At 43.2% G+C, this 25,621-nt stretch overlaps 1 protein-coding gene across 5 annotated transcripts in view; it reads right to left on the bottom strand.

Moving 5' to 3' along the window:
• Window positions 1-25,621, bottom strand: part of FLT3 (fms related receptor tyrosine kinase 3) — a 179,473-nt gene that overhangs the window by 76,856 nt on the left and 76,996 nt on the right. For all 5 annotated transcript variants that reach the window (XR_012241492.1, XM_073613376.1, XM_073613372.1 and 2 more), the window contains 5 exons: window positions 23,854-24,056; window positions 14,064-14,179; window positions 7,557-7,668; window positions 5,079-5,236; window positions 3,099-3,223 (listed from right to left, as the gene is read on the bottom strand). Coding sequence is in view for 4 of the 5 variants with exons in the window: in XM_073613376.1 (XP_073469477.1) it covers window positions 3,099-3,223; window positions 5,079-5,236; window positions 7,557-7,668; window positions 14,064-14,179; window positions 23,854-24,056 (714 nt within the window). In the remaining variant the exon portion in view is untranslated. The remainder of the gene's footprint in view (window positions 1-3,098; window positions 3,224-5,078; window positions 5,237-7,556; window positions 7,669-14,063; window positions 14,180-23,853; window positions 24,057-25,621) is intronic.

Raw genomic sequence — 25,621 nt, 5'->3', positions numbered from 1 at the left:
AAAAAAAGACAGACAATTTTGAAAAAAAAAACAATATTTTATACTTTTTGCTATAATAAATATAAAAAAAAGTAAAAAAACTAATTTCTTTATCAGTTTAGGCCGATATTTATTCTTCTGTTCTTTTTGGTAAAAAAAAAAAAAATCGCAATAAGCGTATATTGATTGGTTTGCACTAAAGTTATAGCATCTACAAAATAGGGGATATTTTGAGCTGTAATTTTTAGCAGGACTGCGACATTGCGGCGGACAGGTCAGACACTTTTGACACTTTTTTGGGACCACTGACATTTATACAGCGATCAGTGCTATAAAAATGCACTGATTACTGTGTAAATGTCACTGGTAGGGAAGGGGTTAACACTAAGAGGCAATCACGGGGTTAAATGTGTTCCCTCACGTGTTTTTCTAACTGTGAGGGGATGGGACTGACTGGAGGAGGAGACAGATCGCTGTTCCTGATTACTAGGAACAGCAGATCTGTCTCTCCTCTCTTGTCAGAACGGGGATGTGTGTGTTTACACACACACATCCCTGTTCTGGCTCTTATGCCCGTGATTGCAGGTGGCCGGTGTACATCGTGGCCGCCGGCCATTCGCTTTGGGTCCCCCCCTGCTATCGCCCTTAAAGGTGCCGATGTACTGCTACAGTGATTTGCGGGATCGTGCCGACCTGCCACAGTATAATGATGGCGGCTGGTCGGCAAGTGGTTAAAAAGCTTTCCCTTGACCCCAGATGATGACTTTTTAGTTGAAACATGACGGGTGGACCCCTCACGACTGCCGCTATACGATCTTTATGCTGTTTCCTATCTTCTGAAAATGTGAGTTTGTTTTTAATTATTTTTTAATAAATCCAAGTTTAAACGTTATCACGCTATGTGAGTATTTTTTTACTCCTCACATGCAATACGAATTGTTCGTTTGGCCTATGGTGGTGTATCTATTGATGTGGAAGCCGTGCTGCTATTCCTTCTTACCGTGTGGTGATGACATCTGACCAGATATACTATCCAGACCTGTTGGTCATCAAGCTTTTTTGACCTGTATGGCGTATGCCATTTCAGGCCACTAACTCTGGTAAGCCTCCACAATTTCTGGTGATGGTCCTGGCACTGATTTCAATCTTTTGTGCACTTTTGGTCTCTCCACGGTCCACTTACCTGCCAGATTGGGTCTAACAATCCCCCTGTACGTTTGGGAGACATTCGTCCATCATCGCCTATGCACTATTACCATAGACTTTTGTTTTTTTCACAAATATTTCACATATTTTGATATGGACTATTATATATAATTTCTGATGCTTTTCACTTATTATTTGAGGTGTTGAATGTATATAAGTGTTACTGCTTTTTTCATCAGTCACTGTCACATTTGCTTATTTGGTACACTAAGGCTCACACCGAGTAGTTTCTCTGATTACTTACATAAGGCCATTAATTCCTTATATTGTTTTGACATATGTATTTATCACATATATTTACGGAGCTTATAGCGCTACACTTTTGAATTTTTTTGTTGCTATTATTACCCTGAGTCTACGGGTGTGTTGGCTGCTGCTCTAGTGCCCTCCCTGTTTTCAGCGCAGCACTGTACTTACCCCCTTTTTAACACCCCACCAATTTTAACCTATGCTCCATCTCCTTGCTCCCCTTTTCCTCCAAACTCCTTTAATGTCTGGTCTACAATCAACTGAGCAATCATCTTACTGAGAACAACCTTCTTGACCCCCTTTAGTCTGGATTTCTCCCTCAACACTCCACAGAAACTGCTCTCCTAAAACTCACAAACGATCTACTAACAGCTAAAACCAATGGACACTATTCTGTACTCTTACTCTTGGACCCCTCGGCTGCCTTTGATATGGTGGACCACTCCCTCCTCCTCAAACAAAACTCTACTCCTTTGGCCTTTGTGACTTTATTCTTCGCTGGTTTGCATCCTACCTATCCCACTGCACCTTTAGTGTCACTTACAACTCTACTTCCTTTTATCCTCTTCCTTTCTCTATTGGGGTCCGCCAAAGGTTCTGTTCTTGGACCTCTCCTATTCTCACTCTACACCCCCTCCCTTGGTCAGCTAATAGCCTCCCATGGTTTCCAATACTATTTCTAAGTTGATGACACCCTAATCTATCTCTCCATCCCTGTATGCTCTTCGCCCACCCTCACACCTTTACGCTCTCAGCCCCCCTCACACCTGTGCACTCATGGCCCCCCCTCACACCTGTTCTCGCTGCCCCCCATGACATGGGTATATATGACACACACACAGACATGAACACACACACATACACAGAGACATGCACACATAATGTACACATAGACATATACACACACAATGTACACACAGACATGCACGCATAATGTACACACAGACATGCACACACACACACACACACACACACACAGAGAGTGCTTTATTGCTATTTGAGTAATTGGTGATGATTGTATTTTTTATTTATTTTTTGATTAGGTACTAAGACACTAGACACTATTGTATTAGCGCCGCTCATATGTTTCTTGATTGATTAAGATGTGAAAGTGAAGGGCCAGTTCACACCACATACAGTCCAGTGCGTTTTTGTTCTGCATCAATAACGCATGGAAAGTAGGTTATATGGTTTCCAGTGGCATAGGTCACACCAGTGCGGTCAGTTTCAGGGCTTTTCGGTTCTAGAAAAAAAGGTAGAACATGCTGCATTTTGCCTGCACTGGACTGTACTGGAAAGCACTGAAACGCACTAGGACGCATCAAAAATGCATCAAAAATGCACTGGACCCTAGTATAATAATGAAAACACAGGAAAAAAGAAGAAAAAAAGAACCTGGAATGCATCTGGAAACGCATCAAAAACGCTCCAAAACCCCTCCAGAACGCTTCAAAAGTGCGTCAAAAACGCGCATGCAGAAAAGCATCCGGAACAGATCTGAAGTGGGTTTTTGTGGTGTGAACCATCCCTTAAGGTAAACAATTAAATAATAAGGGGGATGTCACATCTAATCCCTTATTAAACAATCCTATGTATCCTAAGCAAAACATCTAGCTAAGTTATAATGAGAAATAATATTGCTAATATATTAAGACAAAGTTTACCTGAGTTTGGCTTTCCAAACCAATCACTTTAAACTTAAAAGATTCGTAGATAGCCCAGCACCGTACAACAATGGGATCTCCAATTTTAACAAGAATTTCAGGCTGGCTTTGTCCAGGTGTAAGATCTTGAAAATAAATACATTCAAAATGGAAAGTGAACCAGTTTACTTTACTACACGTAAAAGTGACAGCAGAATGCAGGAGGTAAAAGTGACAGCAGAATGCAGGAGGTAAAAGTGTAATGCAAGTTGTCATTGATGGTCATGCTACATTTGGATACTAAAGCCTCGTACACGTGATTTTCCGCAGACAAAACCTCAGACTTTTGTCCGAAGGCGTGTGCCTGGATTTTGTCCTGCATACAAACAGCAAGGAATTCTCGGCCAACAAACACAAACGTAACGTACTACGTGTTTTTTCAGATCTTTAGCGCCACCCTTTGGGCTCCTTCTGCTAATTTCCTATTCGTAGAAGTTTGGTGAGTGTTGATTCGTGCTTTTCATTTTGCGCTTTTCATTTTGTGCATTTCAGTTCGTTTCTGAATGGCCGTTCGTCAACCAGACATGTCGCAGAATTCGGAGGAGATAACATGTTATTTGTTATTGGCCTTGGAGTTATTGCTTTGACCCAAGTCCAGTCCAGGAATAGGAGGAGGAGGATTTCTTGGACCAAAAATTGGTTGCTTTATCAATTGTGACCGATTATGTCATATGCCTTTGCTGCGAGAGCTCCAGGAGAATCATCCAGATGATCATCGGAATTATCTCTGGATGACGGACCCCTGCTTTCACCAACTCTTGGCATTGTTGACCCCCTATATTAAGAAGCAGGACACATGCATGAGGCTTTTATTTTACTTTTTGGTTGAATAATAATGATTTGATTTGTTATATTTTCTAGATTTTTGGATGCATAGAATGCACTTTTTGGTTAAGTTCTATTGGCAGATAGAATGTCTAATTTTTTTGGTTTTCTTTTTTTAATGCACAATAAAAAATTTGTGGAGAATAATACTTGGCTATGTGTTATACTTCAAATGACAGTTTGGGAGTAGGCAGTTACATTTAAAAAAATACAATGTAAAATTGACAAGGGACACCAACATAGTTGTATCTTTGATCTTAAAAACTACAGGATAATGGTCTTGTAGTAACTTGCCCAAAAAAAAATAAATAAATAAATAAATAAAGCATAATAACTTTATTCTTGATATCACTAGAAAAAAAAAAAGCCTTTGAAAATTTGTTTGTAATAACTCCATCAGTATCACCAGCAAAGCAGCTTCATTATTATCCTATTAAAGAAGAAGAGAATTGTGCACTGCATTTCGAGATTTCATAATTTGCCACGTCACAAATGTTAATTCTCCATTACGAACGCCAGTTTACAGGACCGACCGCTTCTGGCTCATCCTTGCTTCCGAGCATGTGTGTTTGTACTTTGGACTTTTGTCTGACGGACTTGTGTACACACGCTTGGAAAATCTGACAACAGACATTTGTCAGCGGAAAATTTTAAAGCCTGCCATCCAACATTTGTCCACTGAAAATCCGACAATTGTCCGATGGAGCATACAAAAGGTCTGATTTTCTGCCAACAGCCTGTCATCACACATTTCTCGTCGGAAAATTTGATCACGTGTACGAGGCTTTAGTTTCCCTGCAATGTGTTGTGTTCCTCTTACAGACCCCAAAATCACTATAGGACACATTAGCTGGAAAATCCACTGGGCACTGTGGAGGAAACAGCACAGCAAAACTTCCAGAAGTGTTGGTTTCAAAAGAATTTATCTGGGGATTTTTCTAATGGTGTGGGTGGCAGGAGAGGTAAGCATTCACTTTTGTGGTGAAAATGGCAGCACAATGTGTTACAGAAACTTCATCTTACATCTGAATGGTTAAAATCACAACAAGGTCTCATTCCCATGTTCATTCAAAGCCCCCTTTGTCATATACATATGTAGTCTGATATTGTTATTACCTATTGTGTGTAGCTGAGCACACTCTCTACCATGTGCATTAATAGCACAGCATGTATCATTGTGACCCATAAGACATATGGCTTCTACTTCATGCTGAACTCTCATAATTCTGTAGTTATCTGTCTCGAATGATGACACCAAGCCTTCATCTTCACACCTGGATTAATGAGAACCAAAACAGAAAAAAGTATAAATGAGTTGGAGGCTGGAATGGGTCTATTTTTACTAGCAGCAGGCATCTTTGCCATTTTAAAAACCTAACAATGTATGGAGGTGATGGCAACCTTTTTTATAGCACTGTCTTATAGAAACCTTCCTATCATCTTTAGTGGGCTATTGTTCATTACTCAATGATGGACAGCATACACAAATTCCATGTTTTTGTTACTTTTTATGTTTTTATTATATATATTTATAGGATGGCATCTAGAGGAGTAAGTTACATATTGACATGGATGAGCGAGTTTAGGGTAGAGGAACTTGACTGGCCTGCACAGAGTCCTGACCTTAACCTGATAGAACACCTTTGGGATGAATTAGAGCAGAGACTGCGAGCCAGGCCTTCTCGGCCATTATCAGTGCCTGACCTCACAAATGCGCTTCTGGAAGAATGGTCAAACATTCCAATAGACACACTCCTAAACCTTGTGGACAGCCTTCCTAGAAGAGTTGAAGCTGTTATAGCTGCAAAGGGTTGGCCAACTCAATATTAAACCCTACAGACTAATAGGGCGTACACACGGTCGGACTTTGTTCGGACATTCCGACAACAAAATCCTAGGATTTTTTCTGACGGATGTTGGCTCAAACTTGTCTTGCATACACACGGTCACACAAAGTTGTCGGAAAATCTGATCATTCTGAACGCGGTGACGTAAAACACGTACGTCGGGACTATAAACGGGGCAGTGGCCAATAGCTTTCATCTCTTTATTTATTCTGAGCATGCGTTGTCTGTCGGATTTGTGTACACACGATCGGAATTTCCGACAACGGATTTTGTTGTCGGAAAATTTTATCTCCTGCTCTCCAACTTTGTGTGTCGGAAAATCCGATGGAAAATGTCCGATGGCGCCCACACACGGTCGGAATTTCCGACAACACGCTCCGATCGGACATTTTCCATCGGAAAATCCGACCGTGTGTACGGGGCATTAGACTGGGATGCCATTAAAGTTCATGTGCATGTAAAAGGCAGGCGTCCCAATACTTTAGATAATATAGTGTATTTTTGTTATATGTAATCCTGTTCCTGAATTTTTATATGGCTCTGCATTCGTTTAAGTTAGTACGTTAAAGGCAAATTCACATTTATAACCAGCCAATAACATATTTGCTGTATATTCTTAATTTTAGCATTTATTTGCCTTTTATTTAGTTTTTCCTTAATTTTTTTTTAATTTGTTAGCCATGTTGGGTCTTTCAACATCTAGAGTTTCTTTGTTAATAGACCAAATGGCTGCTGGAATCATGAGATTGTAACGGTTAGTCGTGCATACTCTACCACAATGTAGGTCACATAAATCTCAGGAGAGAAGCAGTGCGTGAAGCAATTTGTGTTACATGAAACACAACCACAAATTAAATGAATTTAAAAAAATTGCAGGCAGCATCTAAGACTATGTCACAAACAGGTCTGGAAATATATTTTTCTGCCCCAATCAACTTACCAGCTTGGTGTCATACCGGCAAGTTGGGTTGGTGGTGGAGAGGTTTGCCCACTCTGCCAGCCTTTAAAACAGTAGGGCAAAGCAGTACTCTACTCTGATAGCAATTGGTTCTTGGTGTACAAACCCAGAGTAGGCAAAGTGTACATACACACAGTACACTATTTCATTGATGGGAATTCACCAGCTGGCACAGAGAGATCCCATAGAGTGGCACTAACAGGCAGAGATCCATAGCCTGGAACTGAGTGATTACCCCTAATGCCGCATACACACGAGCGGACTTTCCGGCAGAAAAGGTCAGACGGAACAAATCCGTTGGACATTCCGATCGTGTGTGGGCTTCATCGGACCTTTTCTGTCGAAAAATCTGACTGACCTTACAAATAGAACATGTTTCAAATCTTTCCGATGGACTCGATTCCTATCGAAAAAAACGTTCGTCTGTATGCTAGTCCGACGGACTGAAAATGACGCAAGGGTAGCTATTGGCTACTAGCTATTGAACTTCCTTTTCTAGTCCGGTCGTACGTCATCACGTTCGAAACGATCGGACTTTGGTGGGATCGTGTGTAGGCAAGTCCGTTTCGTCGGAACTCCGTTGAAAAGTCCTTCGGAGTTCAGTCCGACGAGAAGTCCGCTCGTGTGTACGCGGCATTAGAATGTGATGCTGGCTGTGTGAGCAGCTAGTTATAGGCAATGCACGAGTGTTATTACACATAATCTTAGCCTTCAATTTGATTGCAGTATTGATGGCACCGTTTTAAATATTATAAATCATGTCTATGTCTTGTCAACACATTTTCTTACCTGTAATCACAGGGGGTGTGTAATTCCCATCGGACCTCAGGAGCAGGAAACCCCTCTGATATACATCTCACCTTTTTTCCCTCTGCAGTGAAATATGGCTTCCGTGGTTTACCTAAAACAAAGTGGAAATTTATTTGAGTCTCTAGGTGAGGTGTGTATTGCGGTTAGCCGGTTACAGTAACCAGTCCTCATTTATTGGCAAAGCCCAAAAGAAAAAACTATCCTCAGAAAGGTTAAAGCTCTTTACTGAGACTGCAGTTTATTGCTCACAGCCAGAAACCTAACCAGTCCTGAAATACATCCCTACATCAAAAACAGAAATAACGTCTAGGACAGTATTATTAATATTACTATCATTACTCACAGCCAGAAATGTGTCCAATTATCTGACGATATGTTACACCAAGAACAGAAGGAACATCCATTATTATTACTCACAGCCATAGGTGTGTGCAGGGGGTGTGCCAGGTGTGCCTGAGGACACCCTAATCACTACGTGCGGTGCCGATTCCCACTACTGCCTGAGGTTTCCCCCACCCCCCCCCGTGTTGGCCCCCCACCCAACAGTGCTGTTGGCTTCCTCCTCTCCCCCGGCTGCTGCGGGGGATGTTTCAGGATGGTGAGCATGGGAAGGGGCTAGTAAATACAGTATCTCACAAATGTGAGTACACCCCTCACATTTTTGTAAATATTTTATTTTATATTTTCATGTGACAACACTGAAGAAATGACACTTTGCTACAATGTAAAGTAGTCAGTGTACAGCTTGTATAACAGTGTAAATTTGCTGTCCCCTCAAAATAACTCAACACACAGCCATTAATGTCTAAGACAAGAAAGCCCGCAAACAGTTTGCTGAAGACAAGCAGACTAAGGACATGGATTACTGGAACCATGTCCTGTGGTCTGATGAGACCAAGATAAACTTATTTGGTTCAGATGGTGTCAAGCGTATGTGGGGGCAATAAGGTGAGGAGTACAAAGACAAGTGTGTCTTGCCTACGGTCAAGCATGGTGGTGGGAGTGTCATGGTCTGGAGCTGCATGAGTGCTGCCGCCACTGGGGAGCTACAGATCATTGAGGGAACCATGAATGCCAACATGTACTGTGACATACTGAAGCAGAACATGATCCCCTCCTTTCAGAGACTGGGCCGCAGGGCAGTATTCCAACATGATACAACCCCAAACACACCTCCAGGACAACCACTGCCTTGCTAAAGAAGCTGAGGATAAAAGGTGATGGACTGGCCAAGCATGTCTCCAGACTTAAACCCTGTTGAGCATCTGTGGAGCATCCTCAAATGGAAGGTGGAGGAGCGCAAGGTCTCTAACATCCACCAGCTCCGTGATGTCGTCATGGAGGAGTGGAAGAGAACTCCAGTGCCAACCTGTAAAACTCTGGTGAACTCCATGCCCAAGGGGGTTAAGGCAGTGCTGGAAAATAATGGTGGCCACTCAAAATATTGACACTTTGGGCCCAATTTGGACATTTTCACTTAGGGGTGTACTCACTTTTGTTGCCAGCTGTTTAGACATTAATGGCTGTGTGTTGAGTTATTTTGATGGGACAGCAAAATTAAACTGTTATACAAGCTGTACACGCACTACTTTACATTGTAGCAAAGTGTCATTTCTTCAGTGTTGTCACATGGAAAGATATAATAAAATATTTACAAAAATGGGTGTACTCACTTTTGTGAGATACTGTATGTAATTTACCAGCCCCTTCCTTTTCTAAATGTACACAGTGAACGCACTCGCTCACTGTATTCATTCATAACTGAAGCATAGTAAACTTGGTTTACTATGCTTCAGTTTGTTAATGAACAGGAAGCTGCTCAGCACAGAGCACTTCCTATTCATTCACTGTCCCGTGCAACTGAGGTGGCAGAGAAAGGCATGTGTGTTTGAGCTTTGGGCCGCACACCCTAATGCAATAGGCTGCACACACCTATGCTCACCTATGCCAGAAATGTTTCTAACCATGAAATGCTGTCTTACACCCAAAATAGAAGGAAAAAGACTCTATATAAGGAGGTATCTTTTGGTGCAAAACGTGCCTAGAATTTAACTGTGATCTCACTATTGTATATGTAGTGATTTACATTAATAAAGAAAACTCAGATTCAGGAAGATACTTCATAGGTATTTTTCTTTGCTTACATTTTTACCTTACTTTTATGCTAAAATTATTACTGTATAATGTTTATGTGCCCAACAGAAATCCATATTGTTTTTAGAGGTTTATGTATACTTTATATCTAAATATATATGTAAACCATCCTGTCCATGTGTAATATTAAAAAAGAAGAGAAAACATTTTTGTTTGTAGTTTGAAATTACTATATACAGGTGCATCTCTTAAAATTAGAATATCATCAGAAAGTTTATTTATTTCAGTAATTCAATTCAAAAAGTGAAACTTTAATGCCCCGTACACACGGTCGGATTTTCCGACGGAAAATGTGTGATAGGACCTTGTTGTCGGAAATTCCGACCATGTGTGGGCTCCATCACACATTTTCCATCGGAATTTCCGACACAACGTTTGAGAGCATGCTATAAAATTTTCCGACAACAAAATCCGTTGTCGGAATTTCCGATTGTGTGTACACAAATCCGACGCAAAAAGTGCCACGCATGCTCAGAATAAATAAAGAGATGAAAGCTATTGGCTACTGCCCGTTTATAGTCCCGACGTACGTGTTTTACGTCACCGCGTTCAGAATGATCGGATTTTCCGACAACTTTGTGTGACCGTGTGTATGCAAGACAAGTTTGAGCCAACATCCGTCAGAAAAAATCCTAGGATTTTGTTGTCAGAATGTCGGATCAATGTCCGACCGTGTGTACGGGGCATTGTATTTTATATAGATGCGCTACACACAGAGTGATATATTTTAAGCATTTCTTTCTTATAATTTTGATGATTATGGCTTACAGCTAGTGAAAACCCCAAATCTCAGTATCTCAGAAAATTAGAATATAACATAAGACCAATAAAAACAGGATTTTTAATACAGAAATGTTGGCTTACTGAAAAGTATGTCCATGTACAGCAGGGATATGCAATTAGCGGACCTCCAGCTGTTGCAGAACTACAAGTCCCATGAGGCATAGCAAAATCTATATATATATGTCAGCGCACAGGACATGAAATGGCGAGGATAGTATCAGTAGTATTATACAAATAAATACATACAGTAGTAACTGCAAAATTCTGAGAATGAATGATGATACATTAGAAAAAGTCCATGACAAATTAGTCTATATTGGTCATGTTTAAATAGTTAATCCTTCAGCTGTTGTGGTTTCCCTTCCTAATTGCAGAGCTTTTTATTTCCCTTGCTTTCCCGTCCTCCTTACACTTGACAAAAGAGCACGCATGCCCAGTGTGAGCCTCGTGCATGCTCTGAAACGCGTTGTGGATCTCCCATACTCCGGTGACATCACAGGCCAGCAAGCGGCTTCTCAGCTGTTTAGATCCACGGCGAGTTCAGCCCGGCTGGTTCTCTAGCGTGTGACCGCGGCTGTCTCGTTCAGACCACTGGATTGCCGATCTGCGCTATGGTTCACATGCACTGACCCAGGAGTTTTTCCTCCCCGAGGCTTGTCATCTGTTACTTCTATGTAAGTGTGGATTGCCTGTTATGTGCTTCTATACCTACACTCAGAGGCGCTTTTCTCTTGTGTTTTTCATGAGGCATAGCAAGACTTTGACAGCCACAAGCATGACACCCAGAGGCAGAGGCATGATGGGACTTGTAGTTTTGCAACAGCTGGAGGTCCGCCAATTGCATATCCCTGATGTACAGTATAGTATGCACTCAATACCTGGTCAGGGCTCATTTTGTATGAATTACTGCATCAATGAAGCGTGACATGGAGGCGATCAGCCAGTGCCCCTGCTGAAGTGTTATGGAAGCCCAGGTTGCTTTGATAGCGACCTTCAGCTCGTCTGCATTGTTGGGTGAATTGTTGGGTCTGGTGTCTCCCTTCCTCTACCAACACCCGCAGATGACATGGTTCCCCATATCATCACTCACTGTGGACAATTTTGCATTTAATTAGAAAATCTAGGTCCCAGAGTCTGGAGGAAGAGTGGAGAGGCACAGAATCCAAGTTGTATGAGGTCCAGTGTGACGTTTCCACAGTCAGTGATGATTTGGGGAGCCATGTAATCTCCTGGTGTTGGTCCACTGTGTTTTATCAAGTCCAAAGTTAGTGCAGCCCTCTACCAGGAAATTCTAGAGCACTTCATGCTTATCTCTGCTGACCAGCTTTATGGAAATGCTGATTTAATTTTCCAGCAGGACTTGGCACCTGCCCACACTGCCAAAATTACTTATACCTGGTTTAATGATCATGGTATCACTGTGCTTGATTGGCCAGTAAACTCGCCTGACCTAAACCCCATAGAGAATCTGTGGGGTATTGTCAAGAGGGAGATGAGAGAAACCAGACCCAACAATGCAGACAAGCTGAAGGTCACTATCAAATCAACGTGGGCTTCCATAACACCTCAGCAGTGCCACAGGCTGATCGCCTCCATACTCCGCCGCATTGATGCAGTAATTCACGCAAAAGGAGCCCCGACCAAGTATTGAGTGCATACTATACTGTACATGGACATACTTTTCAGTAAGCCAACATTTCTGGATTAAAAATCCTTTTTTTTATTGGTCTTATGTAATATTCAGATTTTCTGAGAAACTACATTTTGTGTTTTTACTAGCTATAAACCATAATCATCAAAATTAAAAGAAAAAAATGCTTAAAATATATCACTATGTGTGTAATGAGCCTATATAATATATGAGTTTAACTTTTTGTTGATATTCAAATTTTAGGAGATACACTTGTATATGCATGGTAGAGTATTTTCTGTTTATTACTTCCGCATGGTGATTGAGAGATTGTTGTTCCCTGGCAATGTGTAGGCAGGTGCAGTCTACTTTCTCCACTGCAGGTGGCAGTGGCAATGCAGGTGAAGGGGAAAGTCAAGAGGAAACTAGTTCCTCTACAGTTTCCTCCATCAGAGGTAGGCAGCTATCCGATTGGCTGCTAGCACCCCATGAGACTTTGGCAGCCATCTTGGGTCAGTAAGAGTCTATTTAAGACCCTAGCTCACAGGTTTAGTGTCCATTTTGCGAGTGGCTAGAGCAATGACAGGACACCCGTCATTCAGGGACAGTGTCAGGGACAGGTTCTGGAGGAGTAGAAAGCACAGGGACACGCCATCCTTCCTGGAAGCCGGCACCTTTAGTCCACCAATCTACTGCCGCATTACAACTTGTAAGTCCTCCCAGTTGGGTTGCTTTCCTGCCAGGCTTGTTTGTTTTTGCTGGACTTCTGTTATAAAACTGTATATTCTTGAACTTGCATCTGGACTCTGTGTGTTTTCTGCCGCCGCATCGCGCTGCACCTTCCCACAGACGCAATCCTCAACCAAGCATTTTATTATGTTTTGAAGTGATGACAGGATTGTCTTCTTTGTGGCCACCTTATAAACTTCATGCAGAGAATACCAAGTGTTAGGGTGTGGTTAACACAGTCTAGTTGTTTGTATGACCACTGCTACATAGAATCCTTCTATTTCAGTGCATGTCTATCAGTCTGTTCTGATTACTACAAATAATAATAATTGGGTGCCTTTTATTTGAGCTACAGGACCCGGCGATTGTCAGTAAAGCACAGAGAACTGACATATCAGAGAACTGAGGCATATCTCAGTTCTGACAGGGGGAAGGGACAAAGCAGGGACTAAAATCCATTACTGGCACTAGTAAGAGCAGCACATTGTGTACACAAAAACACTGGCTAGGCACACAGTTAACTGTTTGATCGCCCCAGATGTTTAACCCCTTCCCAGCCAGTGACAGTGCATATTTTTAGCACTGATCACTGTATTAGTGTCACTGGTTCCCGCAAAGTGTCAAAAGTGTCAGTTAGTGTCCGATTGGCCGCCGCAATATCGCAGTCCTGCTATAAGTCAAATTCCAGAAATATATCCCATAGCTTGTAGATGCTATAACGTTCGCGTAAACCAATGCATACACACGTATTGGGATTTTTGTTACCAAAAACATGTAGCAGAATACATATTGGCCTAAATTTATGAAGAAATGAGATTTTTTTTAAAAATGTATTGGATATGTTCTATAGCAGAAAGTAAAAAATATTACATTTAGAACTCCTGGAGAAAAACAATCTAACCCAAAAGCCAGGACTTTGTGGTGGTGTCAAAATGAAGCCCTTATGAAATGGGGTATTATATAATGTTCATTAAAATATGAGTGCTGCCAATGCTGGCTTGGTAAGGGATGCAGGCTCTAAGGTTGTCATCCAGATCTTGGCCTGACTAACCTAGAAGTATGTAGGATGGGAGTACATTAGGTGTTATAGGCAGAATAAGGATAACAGTACCCAAGCTTTTGAAAGTAAATCTTGGAATATTCCATATTTGTTTCCCGCGCAGGTTTCTCTTAAACAGATATAACCTCACCTCTTACTATGACTTCAAAGTGTACGGTGTAATTGATGTTTCTATGCTGAATCAATAGCTTGTATCTTCCAGCTTGCTTTTCGGTAACTCTTCCCAAATCCAAACAAAGTATACTACTGCAGAAACAAATTACCACAGTTAATTACTTTTTCTGGTGATATTTCTTTCTATCAGTATGCAAATGTATGTCTTAATTTTGATTCAGATATAGAAGATACAGTGGCGGCTGGTGCTCAAAAACTGTTAGTAATGCAGGACTGCAAATAGGCATTTATCAGGTGATTATGTATCATTACAGCCAAATAAAACTGTGCCCATCATATGCAGCCTCACTGTGCCCATCAATTTCAGCCTCACTGTGCCCGTCATATGCAGACCCACTGTGCCCATCACAGTAGGCCAATCACATCCACATTTCAAGTAAAAGAAAAAAATAAAATAATATAAGGTGTGTCCCCCATCAGCATCCCCCTATACATCAGATGTCCCAGTCAGAGTCCCCCTTTACAACAGGTGTCCCCATCAGCATCCCCCTATAAATCAGGTGTCCCCATCAGCATCCCCCTATAAATCAGGTGTCCCCATCAGCATCCCCCTATAAATCAGGTGTCCCCATCAGCATCCCCCTATAAATCAGGTGTCCTCATCAGAGTCCCTCTTTACATCAGGTGTCCCCATCAGAGTCCTCCTTTACATCAGATGTCCCCATCAGAGTCCCCCTTTACATCAGATGTCCCCATCAAAGTCCTCAATTACATCAGATGTCCCCATCAGAGTCCTCCTTTACATCAGATGTCCCCATCAGAGTCCTCCTTTACATCAGGTGTCTCCATCAGAGTCCCCCTTTACATCAGATGTCACCATCAGAGCCAGGGCCATCTTTAATATTGATTGGGCCCTGGGCAAACATTTTCTTGGGGCCCCCACCAGCTCCCACCCCCATGCAATTTCTCTATCCACCTGCTCTGAGACATACAATAAATAGCAGCTAGACTCAAAATCAGTTTACTGTATCAGATCAGGCAGCGATTGCGATTGGTTGCTAGAGGTTATAGCGCACATCACGGCTCACTGATTAGTTGCTAGAGCACATGATTTCTGCTTGTTGATTGGTTGCTAGAGATTACTGTCATAGGTGTGCGCAGCCTATTGCATTAGGGTGTGCACCCCAAAGCTCCAACACATATATGCGTTTGACATATTTACCGGCCTCTTCCCCGCTCTCCATCCTGAAACAATGGGAGGAAGGGGGAGCCAGGGAGCACACAGGGGGACCCGGGCAACAGAAGGAAGAGAAACAGGGAAAGGAGGGATGGCAGGGGGTGGCATATATTGGTACAAATCCACCCTGTATTTTCCTCCTGTGGCAGCTGAATGTTGATGAGAGGGAGAGGAGGAGAAGCCTACTTTCAGCTACTGCAGGAGGAAAATACAGATCGGTTCCACTAAACTCAACCCCCGCCGCCTCTCCTGTCCAGGTTGTGAGAGTCAGCAAGGAAGGATTGCGGTTTACCTGTCACCTGCCAGTACGTGGCGGGTTGCCAACCACAGGATTAGGGTGTGTCTGGTCACACCTGGCACACCCCTTGCGCACGCCTATGATTACTGTACAGTAATACTGCTCACTGATTGGTTGCTAGAGGTTACAGCTCATCATCTCCTCACTGCCTGCACACCATGGACCGAGAAGGTGAGCGGACCCATCAATAGACAGAAAACTCCTAGGGATCCTAGAACTCCTGGGGTCAGTGGCAGTGCTGAAGGGAGGGGAGGGCGTGATCAATGGCAATGCTGATTTTTTTTACCAACTACCAATATAAAAGAGGAGTTTCAACACTGGCCATCAATGTAATAGGGGTTTACACTGACCACCAATGTAATAGGGGTTTACACTGACCACTAATGTAATAGAAGCATTCACAGTAACCACCAATGTAAGGAGGGATTTACACTGACCACCAATGTAAGGGGAGCATTCACACTGGCCACTAGTGCGGTGATTGGTGTAAAATCCTTTCATTCACACTAGTGGCCAGTGTGAATGCTCCCCTTACATTGGTGGTCAGTGTAAATCCCTCCTTACATTGGTGGTTACTGTGAATGCTTCTATTACATTGGTGGTCAGTGTAGATCTTCTCATTACATTGTACACCAAGCACCAATGTAATGAGAAGATTTACACTGACCACCAATGTAATAGAAGCATTCACAGTAACCACCAATGTAAGGAGAGATTTACACTGACCACCAATGTAAGGGGACCGCCACACTGGCCACTAGTGTGAATGAAAGAATTCTACACCAAGCACCAATGTAATGAGAAGATTTAGAATGACCACCAATGTAACTGAGACATTTAGCCTGCTTTCACATTTGTGTGCGTCAGGAACACATGCAAAATTGCTTTTCTGACAACAAAGAAATGTGCTGCCCTTTAGCAGATACACAGCAGTGCCATTAATTGTTAATGACACCCTCACACATCTGCTGACATGTGCCTTGGCACCGTGTGATTTTGAAAAAGGGTTTGGGACTTTCTTCCGCATTTCTAGTGCATAGAGTAGCCCATTGAAATGAATAAGCTGCCCTACACATGACCTACATCTTCATCCACAATGTCAGTACACCTTTGCATCCTAAAACCCCTGCTAACCTCTGCACCCCAAACCTCCCCCATTCTCTTCACTCCAACCTCCCCCCCCCTAACTCTACCTGTCTCCTCTGCTCATCTTTGGACCCACCTTCCTTACCTCCATACATCCCCTCCTTGCTCACCTGTGCACCTCAAACTGTAATTCCTTCTCTGCCTACCTCTGCACACCCCACACTACCCCCCCCCCCCCCCCCACCAATCTGCTAACCTTTGCAGAACAGGCAGATGATAGGCTTAATGACCACAGTTGTAGGCAGGCAGGACTTTCAAGCATGTCCCTTTATCTCCCCAGTGGACAGCATTTAGTATAAGTGATGGTGGATTTGACCTCGGGGGCATGATATACATATGAATACCACCTCTATTTACATATTAATGTTGGTTATTTACATGTAAACACAGGGTCTGCAGGTGAGTAATCTGTACACAGCAATAGGGCAGAGCTGGGCACCATTAGTAGCAGCACTTCAAACTGAGATATCAGGACACAGCACAGGACTAACACTTCAAGGAACAAGGGAATTTAAACCGGGATAGTTGGCAAGTATTAGCCAGCTGCTTTGGGCCCCACAACAATGACAGGGCCAAGGGCAGCTGCCCCTTTTGCCCTGCCTTAAAAACGGCCCTGATCAGAGCCCCCCTTTACATTAGATGTCTCTATCAGAGCCCTTCTTTACATTAGATGTCACCATCAGAGTCCTCCTTTACAGTAGATGCTACCATCAGATCCCCACTTTACATTAGATGTCCCCATCAGAGTTCTCCTTTACATTAGTTGTCATCATCAGATCCCCACTTTACATTAGATGTCCCCATCAGAGCTCTCCTTTACATTAGATGTCCCCATCAGAGCCACCCTTTACATTAGATGTCCCCATCAGAGTCCTCCTTTACATTAGATGCCTCCATCAGAGTCCTCCTTTACATTAGATGTCCCTATCAGAGCCCCCCTTTACATTAGATGTCCCCATCAAAGCCCCCCTTTACATTAGATGCCTCCATCAGAGTCCTCCTTTACATTAGATGTCCCTATCAGAGCCCCCCTTTACATTAGATGTCCCCATCAGAGCCCCCCTTTACATTAGATGCCTCCATCAGAGTCCTCCTTTACATTAGATGTCCCCATCAGAGCCCCCTTTACATTAGATGTCACCATCAGAGCCCCCCCTTTACATTAGAAGTCCCAATCAGAGCCCCCCTCTTTACATTAGATATCCCCATCAGAGCCCCCCTTTAGATTAATTGTCCCCATCAGAGCCCCCTTTACATTAGATATCACCATCAGAGTCCTCCTTTACATTAGATGTCCTCATCAGAGCCCCCTTTACATTAGAAGTCATCATCAGAGCCCCCCTTTACATTAGATGTCACCATCAGAGGCCTCCTTTACATTAGATGTCCCCATCAGAGCCCCCCTTTACATTAGATGTCCCATCAGAGCCCCCTTTACATTAGATGTCACCATCAGAGTCCTCCTTTACATTAGATGTCCCCATCAGAGCCCCCCTTTACATTAGCTGTCCCATAAGAGCCCCCCTTTACATTAGATGTCCCATAAGAGCCCCCCTTTACATTAGATGTCCCCATCAGAGTCCTCCTTTACATTAGATGTCCCCATCAGAGCCCTCCTTCACATTAGATGTCCCCGTCAGAGCCCTCCTTCACATTAGATGTCCCCGTCAGAGCCCTCCTTCACATTAGATGTCACCATCAGAGCCACCCTTTACATTAGATGTCCCCATGAGAGCTCTCCTTCACATTAGATGCCCCCATCAGAGCCTCCTTTACATTAGATGTCACCATCAGAGCCCCCCTTTACATTAGATGTCACCATCAGAGCCCCCCCTTTACATTAGATGTCACCATCAGAGCCCCCCTTTACATTAGATGTCACCATCAGAGCCCCCCTTTACATTAGATGTCACCATCAGAGCTCCCCTTTACATTAGATGTCACCATCAGAGTCTTCCTCGTTCTCACAGCTCTCACACAAGTCGCCTGTCTTCCACCTTCGGACCTGCGGGGATGAGTGAGAGAAACTGGAAGTGAAGGCACAGGACCCGCCAATCACACACCACAGCAGGGAACAATGCTATAGAGGGAGTGTTCAGGGCGCAGAGCTCAGTGCCCCGAGTACTTTCTAAAGGAAGCCAATAGAGCTTATTGTTTGCAATCAAGTGATTGCAAACACGTCATGCTTCCCATAGCAGCTGTGCGTCCGGCACCTTGCACACACTTAAAGGGACATTATTTTATTTTATGATGAGTAGCTCTGGGGGGGGGGCAGCGCCCCTACGCCCCCTATGGGCGCCGGCGGCCGCTACTGGAAGGATAACATGCATGCATAGGATCCCAATACAACACAGAGAGCAAGTCACAAACATCTGCCAATCACTTCTACTGAGATGCATTTTCCAGTATCAGATGTAAGATACCCTTCAGAGGTGGGGAGATACATTAAAGTGGTTGTAAAGGCAGAAGGTTTTTTTTATCTTAATGCATTCTATGCATTAAGATAAAAAGCCTTCTGTGTGCAGCAGCCCCCTTCAGCCCCCCTAATATTTACCTGAGCCCGATCTCGATCCAGCGATGTTGCATGAGAGACTCCGCTGTCTGGAACTCTCCCTCCTCATTGGCTGAGACAGCAGCGAAGCGCCATTAGCTCCCGCTGCTGTCAAAGTCAGTGAGCCAATGAGGAGAGAGAGGGGGCGGGGCTGGGCCACGGCTCTGTGTTGGAATGGACTCAGGTGCCCCCATAGCAAGCTGCTTGCTGTGGGGGCACTCAACAGGAGGGATGGGCCAGGAATGCTGAAGAGGACCTGAGAAGAGGAGGATCTGGGCTGCTCTGTCCAAAACCGCTGCACAGAGCAGGTAAGTATAACATGTTTGTTATTTTTAACAAAGAAAAAAACGAGATTTTAGTATGACTTCCGAACTAAACTCTCCTATCCATAGATGTGCACAGCCTATTGCATTAGGGTGTGCACCCCAAAGCTCAAACACACATTACCAATAACTCACAATGTTCATTCAGAAAGGGAAGGGGCCGGTAAATTGCATATTTACCAGACCCTTCCCCCACTCATCCTAAAACATCCCCGCAACAACAGCTGGCGGGAGAGGAGAGGAGGAACGCCGAAAGCTCCATATGGGCAAGGGGGGGCAGGACAGTAGAGGGAATCTGTGCTACACAGGGCGATTAGGGTGTGCCTGTGCACACCTGGCACACCCTGTACGCACGCCTATACTCCTATCCGTTACAGCCAAGGAAGCTGCCATCTAAGCCTCTGTTTGAGCTGCAGTTGCTATGGTGCTGCACATGTGATCAGTTATGATACAAGCCATTTGATGGTTTGAAAGGTTGAATGAGAGCACAAGCAAATATGACCATTATCATTTTATGGCATTCCTTAAATGTAATTGTTTTGAGTAAAATTTCCACTGTAACAACACAAATTCCGTTTTTTACACATTTATGTAGAGCTGGCATACTCTGCAGCAATCTGCCAAATAGCTAAAATACTTCAGATCATTACCTGCCCCTACTCAGTTTAGACCCAGGGTACAACTTCTTAGCCACAAGCAATTACTTTATTGCATACCCACAAGTGGTTGTAAACCTCAGACATGAAAGCTGAAAATTGTCCTGGGCAGAAAGGGGCAAAAGTGCCTGGTATTGAAGTGGTTAAGAGCACTAAGTGTCATTTCTGTCTGCTACCTCCTTCCTCTGCTATCAAGCTTTCCTGACACCAATAGAAAAATGGTGACAGGATGGGGAGCTCCTGCAGCTTGACAGCCTCGGATATGTTCCTGTGAGCTGTGTGTATGGGGGTGTTTCTCTTCCCTCCAATAAGTTCTCAGAGCTCTCCTCACTGAGCTCTGCAGCTCTTCGACCCCTTTTTGCTGAACTCTCAGACAAGTTTTATAGGTTCAGCACTTTGTCTAACCGCTTCCGGACCGCCCCACGTACATTTACTGCGGCAGGGCGGCCTGGGTGTGCAAAATCACATACCTGTACATGATTTCGTGTACGCAGTTTAGGGGGCACGCCGACCCCCCTGTGATTGGGCACAGCGGGAGCCAATTAGCAGGTCTGGTGCCCGCGATGGCCGCTGCAACCGATCATTTACAGGAGAGACGGATCAGCCGTCTGCCTGTGTAAACAAGGCAAACGGCGGATCTGTCAGCAAGGGAAAGAGAGATCTTTTGATTAAGCTAAGCTGAATCACGGATCTCTCTTTTCCTTCAGTGTGACACTGCCCCACACAGTTTGATCGCCCCTTCCCTGCCAGTGTCATTTATACAGTAATCAGGGCATTTTTATAGCATTTTATCACTGTATTGGTGTCACTGGTCCACAAAAAGTGTCACTCAGTCTCAGATTTGTCCACCACAATGTCGCAGTCCTGCTAAAAATCACTGATCGCCAACATTACTAGTAAAAACAATAAAAAAAATTGAAAAGTCCCTAAATCTATCCCCTATTTTGTAGAAGCTATAACTTTTGCGCAAACCAATCAATATACGCTTATTGGGATTTTTTTTTTTACATAAAATATGTTGCAGAATACATATTGGCCTGCATTTATGAAGAAATTTGATTTTACATTTTTTTTATTGGGAATGTTTTATAGCAGAAAGTAAAAAATATTGGTTTTTAATTAAAATTGTCGGCTTTTTTTGTTTATAGTGCAAAAAATAAAAAGCGCAGAGATGATCAAATACCACCAAAAGAAAGCTCTATTTGTGGGAAAAAAAGGGCATCAATTTTATTTGGGTACAGCGTTGCATGACCGTGCAATTGTCAGTCAAAGTGACGCAGTGCCGTATCGCAAAAAATGGCCTGGTCAGGAAGTGGGTAAAACCTTTCGGGGCTGAAGTGGTTAATCTCTGTGTGTCACCAGAGGCCAGTATCTTCACTGGGTATATATAAAGGTTTACAACCACTTTAAAACTGGCCATAGATGGATAGAATTGCAAACGAAAATTCTTAGGAAAATTTGTACAACATTTCTCAGAACATTCAAATGTTGTTCAAAAGATTTTGTTTGCTTTTAACATTTGATTTTAGAACAAATGGACTTTACTGAACATAAACCACATACAGTATTACAAATTTGTTCACTCAAGAAAAACATTTCCATCTTGCAAACTTTCTTAGAACATTCTTTTCCTAAGGTTTTCCATTTAAAATGATACCCATCTATGGGCAGCTTTACACATACTGTAGGTTTAACGCTTAAAGGAATTGTAAAGTCTCAAGGTTTTTCACCTTAATGTATTGTATGTATTAAGGTGAAAAACCTTCTGTAGTGCAGCTGCCCCTCAGAGCCCCCCTTTTTCTTACCCAATCTTTCCAGCGTCGAGGAGGAGCCCAGCAGCTCCAGCTGCTGTCTTAGGTCCTCCCTCATTGGATAGATTGATAGCAGCAGCCATTGGCTCCCACTGCTGTCAATCAAATCCATTGACACGGAAACCGGGGGGTGGGGCTGAGTCCTGCTATCTGTGTCAATGGATGCAGCAGCAGGACTCGGGAGCACGCCCGCACGGGTGCCCCCATGGAAAGTGGTTCTCCGTGGGGGCACTCAATGAAGAGGAGGGGCCAGGAGCGCCGCCGGGGGACCCCACAAAAGAAAGATCGGGGCCACTCTGTGCAAAACCCTTGCACAGAGCAGGTAAGTATAACATGTTTGCTATTTAAAATTTAAAAAAAGTACCGTTATAATCACTTTAAAACAGAAATGGAAGACTAAAGGATTTCTAGATCATATTTGACTTCCTAATACCTATACAATGTTAACAATTTATAGTGTATGAATATGAATGAAAACACTTCCATTAAAGTGCATTTCAATTATGAAATAAATTATTCAAAAGGGCTTATCAATGATATGCAAATATTTATATACATCAACCTTGAGATAGGGATCAGAGATGATCCTGGACCTCTTCTTTTACTTCAGCCTGGCCTACAATCTGTACATCTGGTATATTATCAATAGAATTCTATTTGCATAATCTATTTCACAATATAGCTTGAAATACACTTTAGTTTGGCATAGCTCCCAACTGTCCCTGATTTCGAGGGACTGTCCCTGATTTGGAGCAATGTCCCTCTGTCCTTCATTCCTCCTCATTTGTCCCTCATTTTGGGCTGATCTGTATGGATGTATATAAAATGCACTTTTTATCTATCAAAAAGTGTTTTCCAGCGCTAAACCTTTCATCTGATTTCTAAATGGCTGCATTTGTAAATTCCAAGAGCCAATATGAAGGAATAGTAGTGGTAAAAAAAAAGCACTTGTGAGTTTAACCAATCTTGTTTTTTGTACAATTCTCCTTTAAGGGGGAGTGGCAAGGGGTGTGTCCTATGCCTGCATACTTTTGCTGATAAGTGTCCCTCATTCCCCTCTCAAAAGGTTGGGAGGTGTGGTTTGGGTGTTCTTATTTATACAACTTCTTAGCCCCAGCTTATGTTAGATTTCTGCAGCTGTTTAATTTTTGCAGGGTTTGGGGCCTAATTGAACACACTCCACAGTAATCAAGATCTAGCCAGAGGAGAGGAACTGAAATCAAAAAAGATAAGAAACCAGTGAGTGATTATGCTTTGGGTAGATTTGATCTCCAATAACTTGAGTGTGTGTTTATAATTTATGATTACCATTTAATGTGACCCTGTTGCCAAATTAAGTGGCTAAAGGGAGGTTCTCCTGTAAAGAAGAGATAGTGATATTTTCCTTTCCCTTCGCCCAATGTTCGCTCACTTGAAGAGCCATGGTTGCCGGAAAAATAATCTTCATCTTCAGCACTTCCAGGGGTGACCACCATCGAGCACTGTGGTTTCTACCACCAGCCTCTCCATTACTATGTTCTGCACAGAACAGTAACGTAGTGGCTGGTGGAAGGAACCACACACTCTTTGGGGACCAAGAATCCAAAACTCACAAAAGGTGTGCCAGATGAAGATTCTCTTGGCATCATAGTTCTTGAAGACACCAAAAAGCAATACAGGTAAGTATAATATATTTTTTTTTTTTTTTTTTTTTTTTTTTTTTTTAGAAGAAGAACCTCCTTTTACACTTTTTTTTTACTTTTGTGACAAGGTTGCTTAAGCTAGTGATAATAAAATAGTCTTACCTGAACCTTGAAGTCTTTATGATGTGAGAGTGGTTTTTCTTTTCCAGCAACCAGACAAATGGTGTTGTCTCATTTATATTGTGTTTTATTTTCAGTCTTACTAACTCAAATATATTGACTTCCACCGTTAAGGCTGCTTTGTATGTGTAGTTTGAGATTTTTAAACAGTTCAAGTCTGTACTTGGGTTAATGGAACTGGAAACCTGCAACAGTAAAATTATACAAATGAAAGGAATGATATTGTTTTTTAAGACAGATATGTCAAGTGATCTCTTCTGTATAGAAGTTTATGGTAAAGAAACAATATTTGGGCAAAAAAAGAAGGTTGGGCAACAGACGTGCATGTTACCCCTGCCATACTGTTGTCATGCTCCCCAGTAACAACTCTTACCAATGACAGGATCACTAGTGTTACACAGGCCTAAGGCACCGTAGATTATGCAATTTTCTTTCCCGCAACCATGGGTATATGTGAATGGTGGGGGGTAGTATGTATATGAGAGGAGTGCAGAGTGTATGGGGGGTAGTATGTATATGAGAGGAGTGCGGAGTGTATGGTGGGGGGTAGTATGTATATGAGAGGAGTGTGGAGTGTATGGGGGGGTAGTATGTATATGAGAGGAGTGTGGAGTGTATGGGGGGGTAGTATGTATATGAGAGGAGTGCTGAAGGTATGGTGGGGGTAGTATGTACATGAGAGGAGTGCGGAGTGTATGGTGGGGGGTAGTATGTATATGAGAAGAGTGCGGAGTGTATGGGGGGTAGTATGTATATGAGAGGAGTCCGGAGTGTATGGTAGGGGGTAGTATGTATATGAGAGGAGTCCGGAGTGTATGGTGGGGGGTAGTATGTACATGAGAGGAGTGCGGAGTGTATGGTGGAGGGTAGTATGTACATGAGAGGAGTGCGGAGTGTATGGTGGGGGGTAGTATGTACATGAGAGGAGTGCAGAGTGAATGGTGGGGGGTAGTATGTATATGAGAGGAGTGAGGAGTGTATGGGGGGTAGTATGTATATGAGAGGAGTGCGGAGTGTATGCGGGGGGTAGTATGTATATTAGAGGATTGCGGAGTGTATGGTGGGGGGGTAGTATGTACATGAGAGGAGTGCGGAGTGAATGGTGGGTAGTATGTATATGAGAGGACTACGGAGTGTATGCGGGGGGTAGTATGTATTTTAGAGGATTGCGGAGTGTATGGTGGGGGGTAGTATGTATATAAGAGGAGTGCGGAGTTTATGGGGGGTAGTATGTATATGAGAGGAGTGCAGAGTGTATGGTGGGGGGTAGTATGTATATGAGAGGAGTGTGGAGTGTATGGGGGGTAGTATGTATATGAGAGGAGTGTGGAGTGTATGGGGGGTAGTATGTATATGAGAGGAGTGTGGAGTGTATGGGGGGTAGTATGTATATGAGAGGAGTGCGGAAGGTATGGTTGGGGGTAGTATGTACATGAGAGGAGTGCAAAGTGTATGGTGGGGGGTAGTATGTATATAAGAGGAGTGTGGAGTGTATGGTGGGGGGTAGTATGTATATGAGAGGAGTGCGGAAGGTATGGTGGGGGTAGTATGTATATGAGAGGAGTGCGGAGTGTATGGTGGGGGGTAGTATGTATATGAGAGGAGTGTGGAGTGTATGGGGGGTAGTATGTATATGAGAGGAGTGCGGAAGGTATGGTGGGGTAGTATGTACATGAGAGGAGTGCGGAGTGTATGGTGGGGGGTAGTATGTACATGAGAGGAGTGCGGAGTAAATGGTGGGGGGTAGTAT

This window comes from Aquarana catesbeiana, linkage group LG02, assembly GCF_042186555.1.
Source record: "Aquarana catesbeiana isolate 2022-GZ linkage group LG02, ASM4218655v1, whole genome shotgun sequence".
Lineage (NCBI taxonomy): Eukaryota > Metazoa > Chordata > Amphibia > Anura > Ranidae > Aquarana > Aquarana catesbeiana.
The sequence above is the reverse complement of the archived record's forward strand: the minus strand, read 5'-3'. Positions and strand labels throughout refer to the sequence as shown.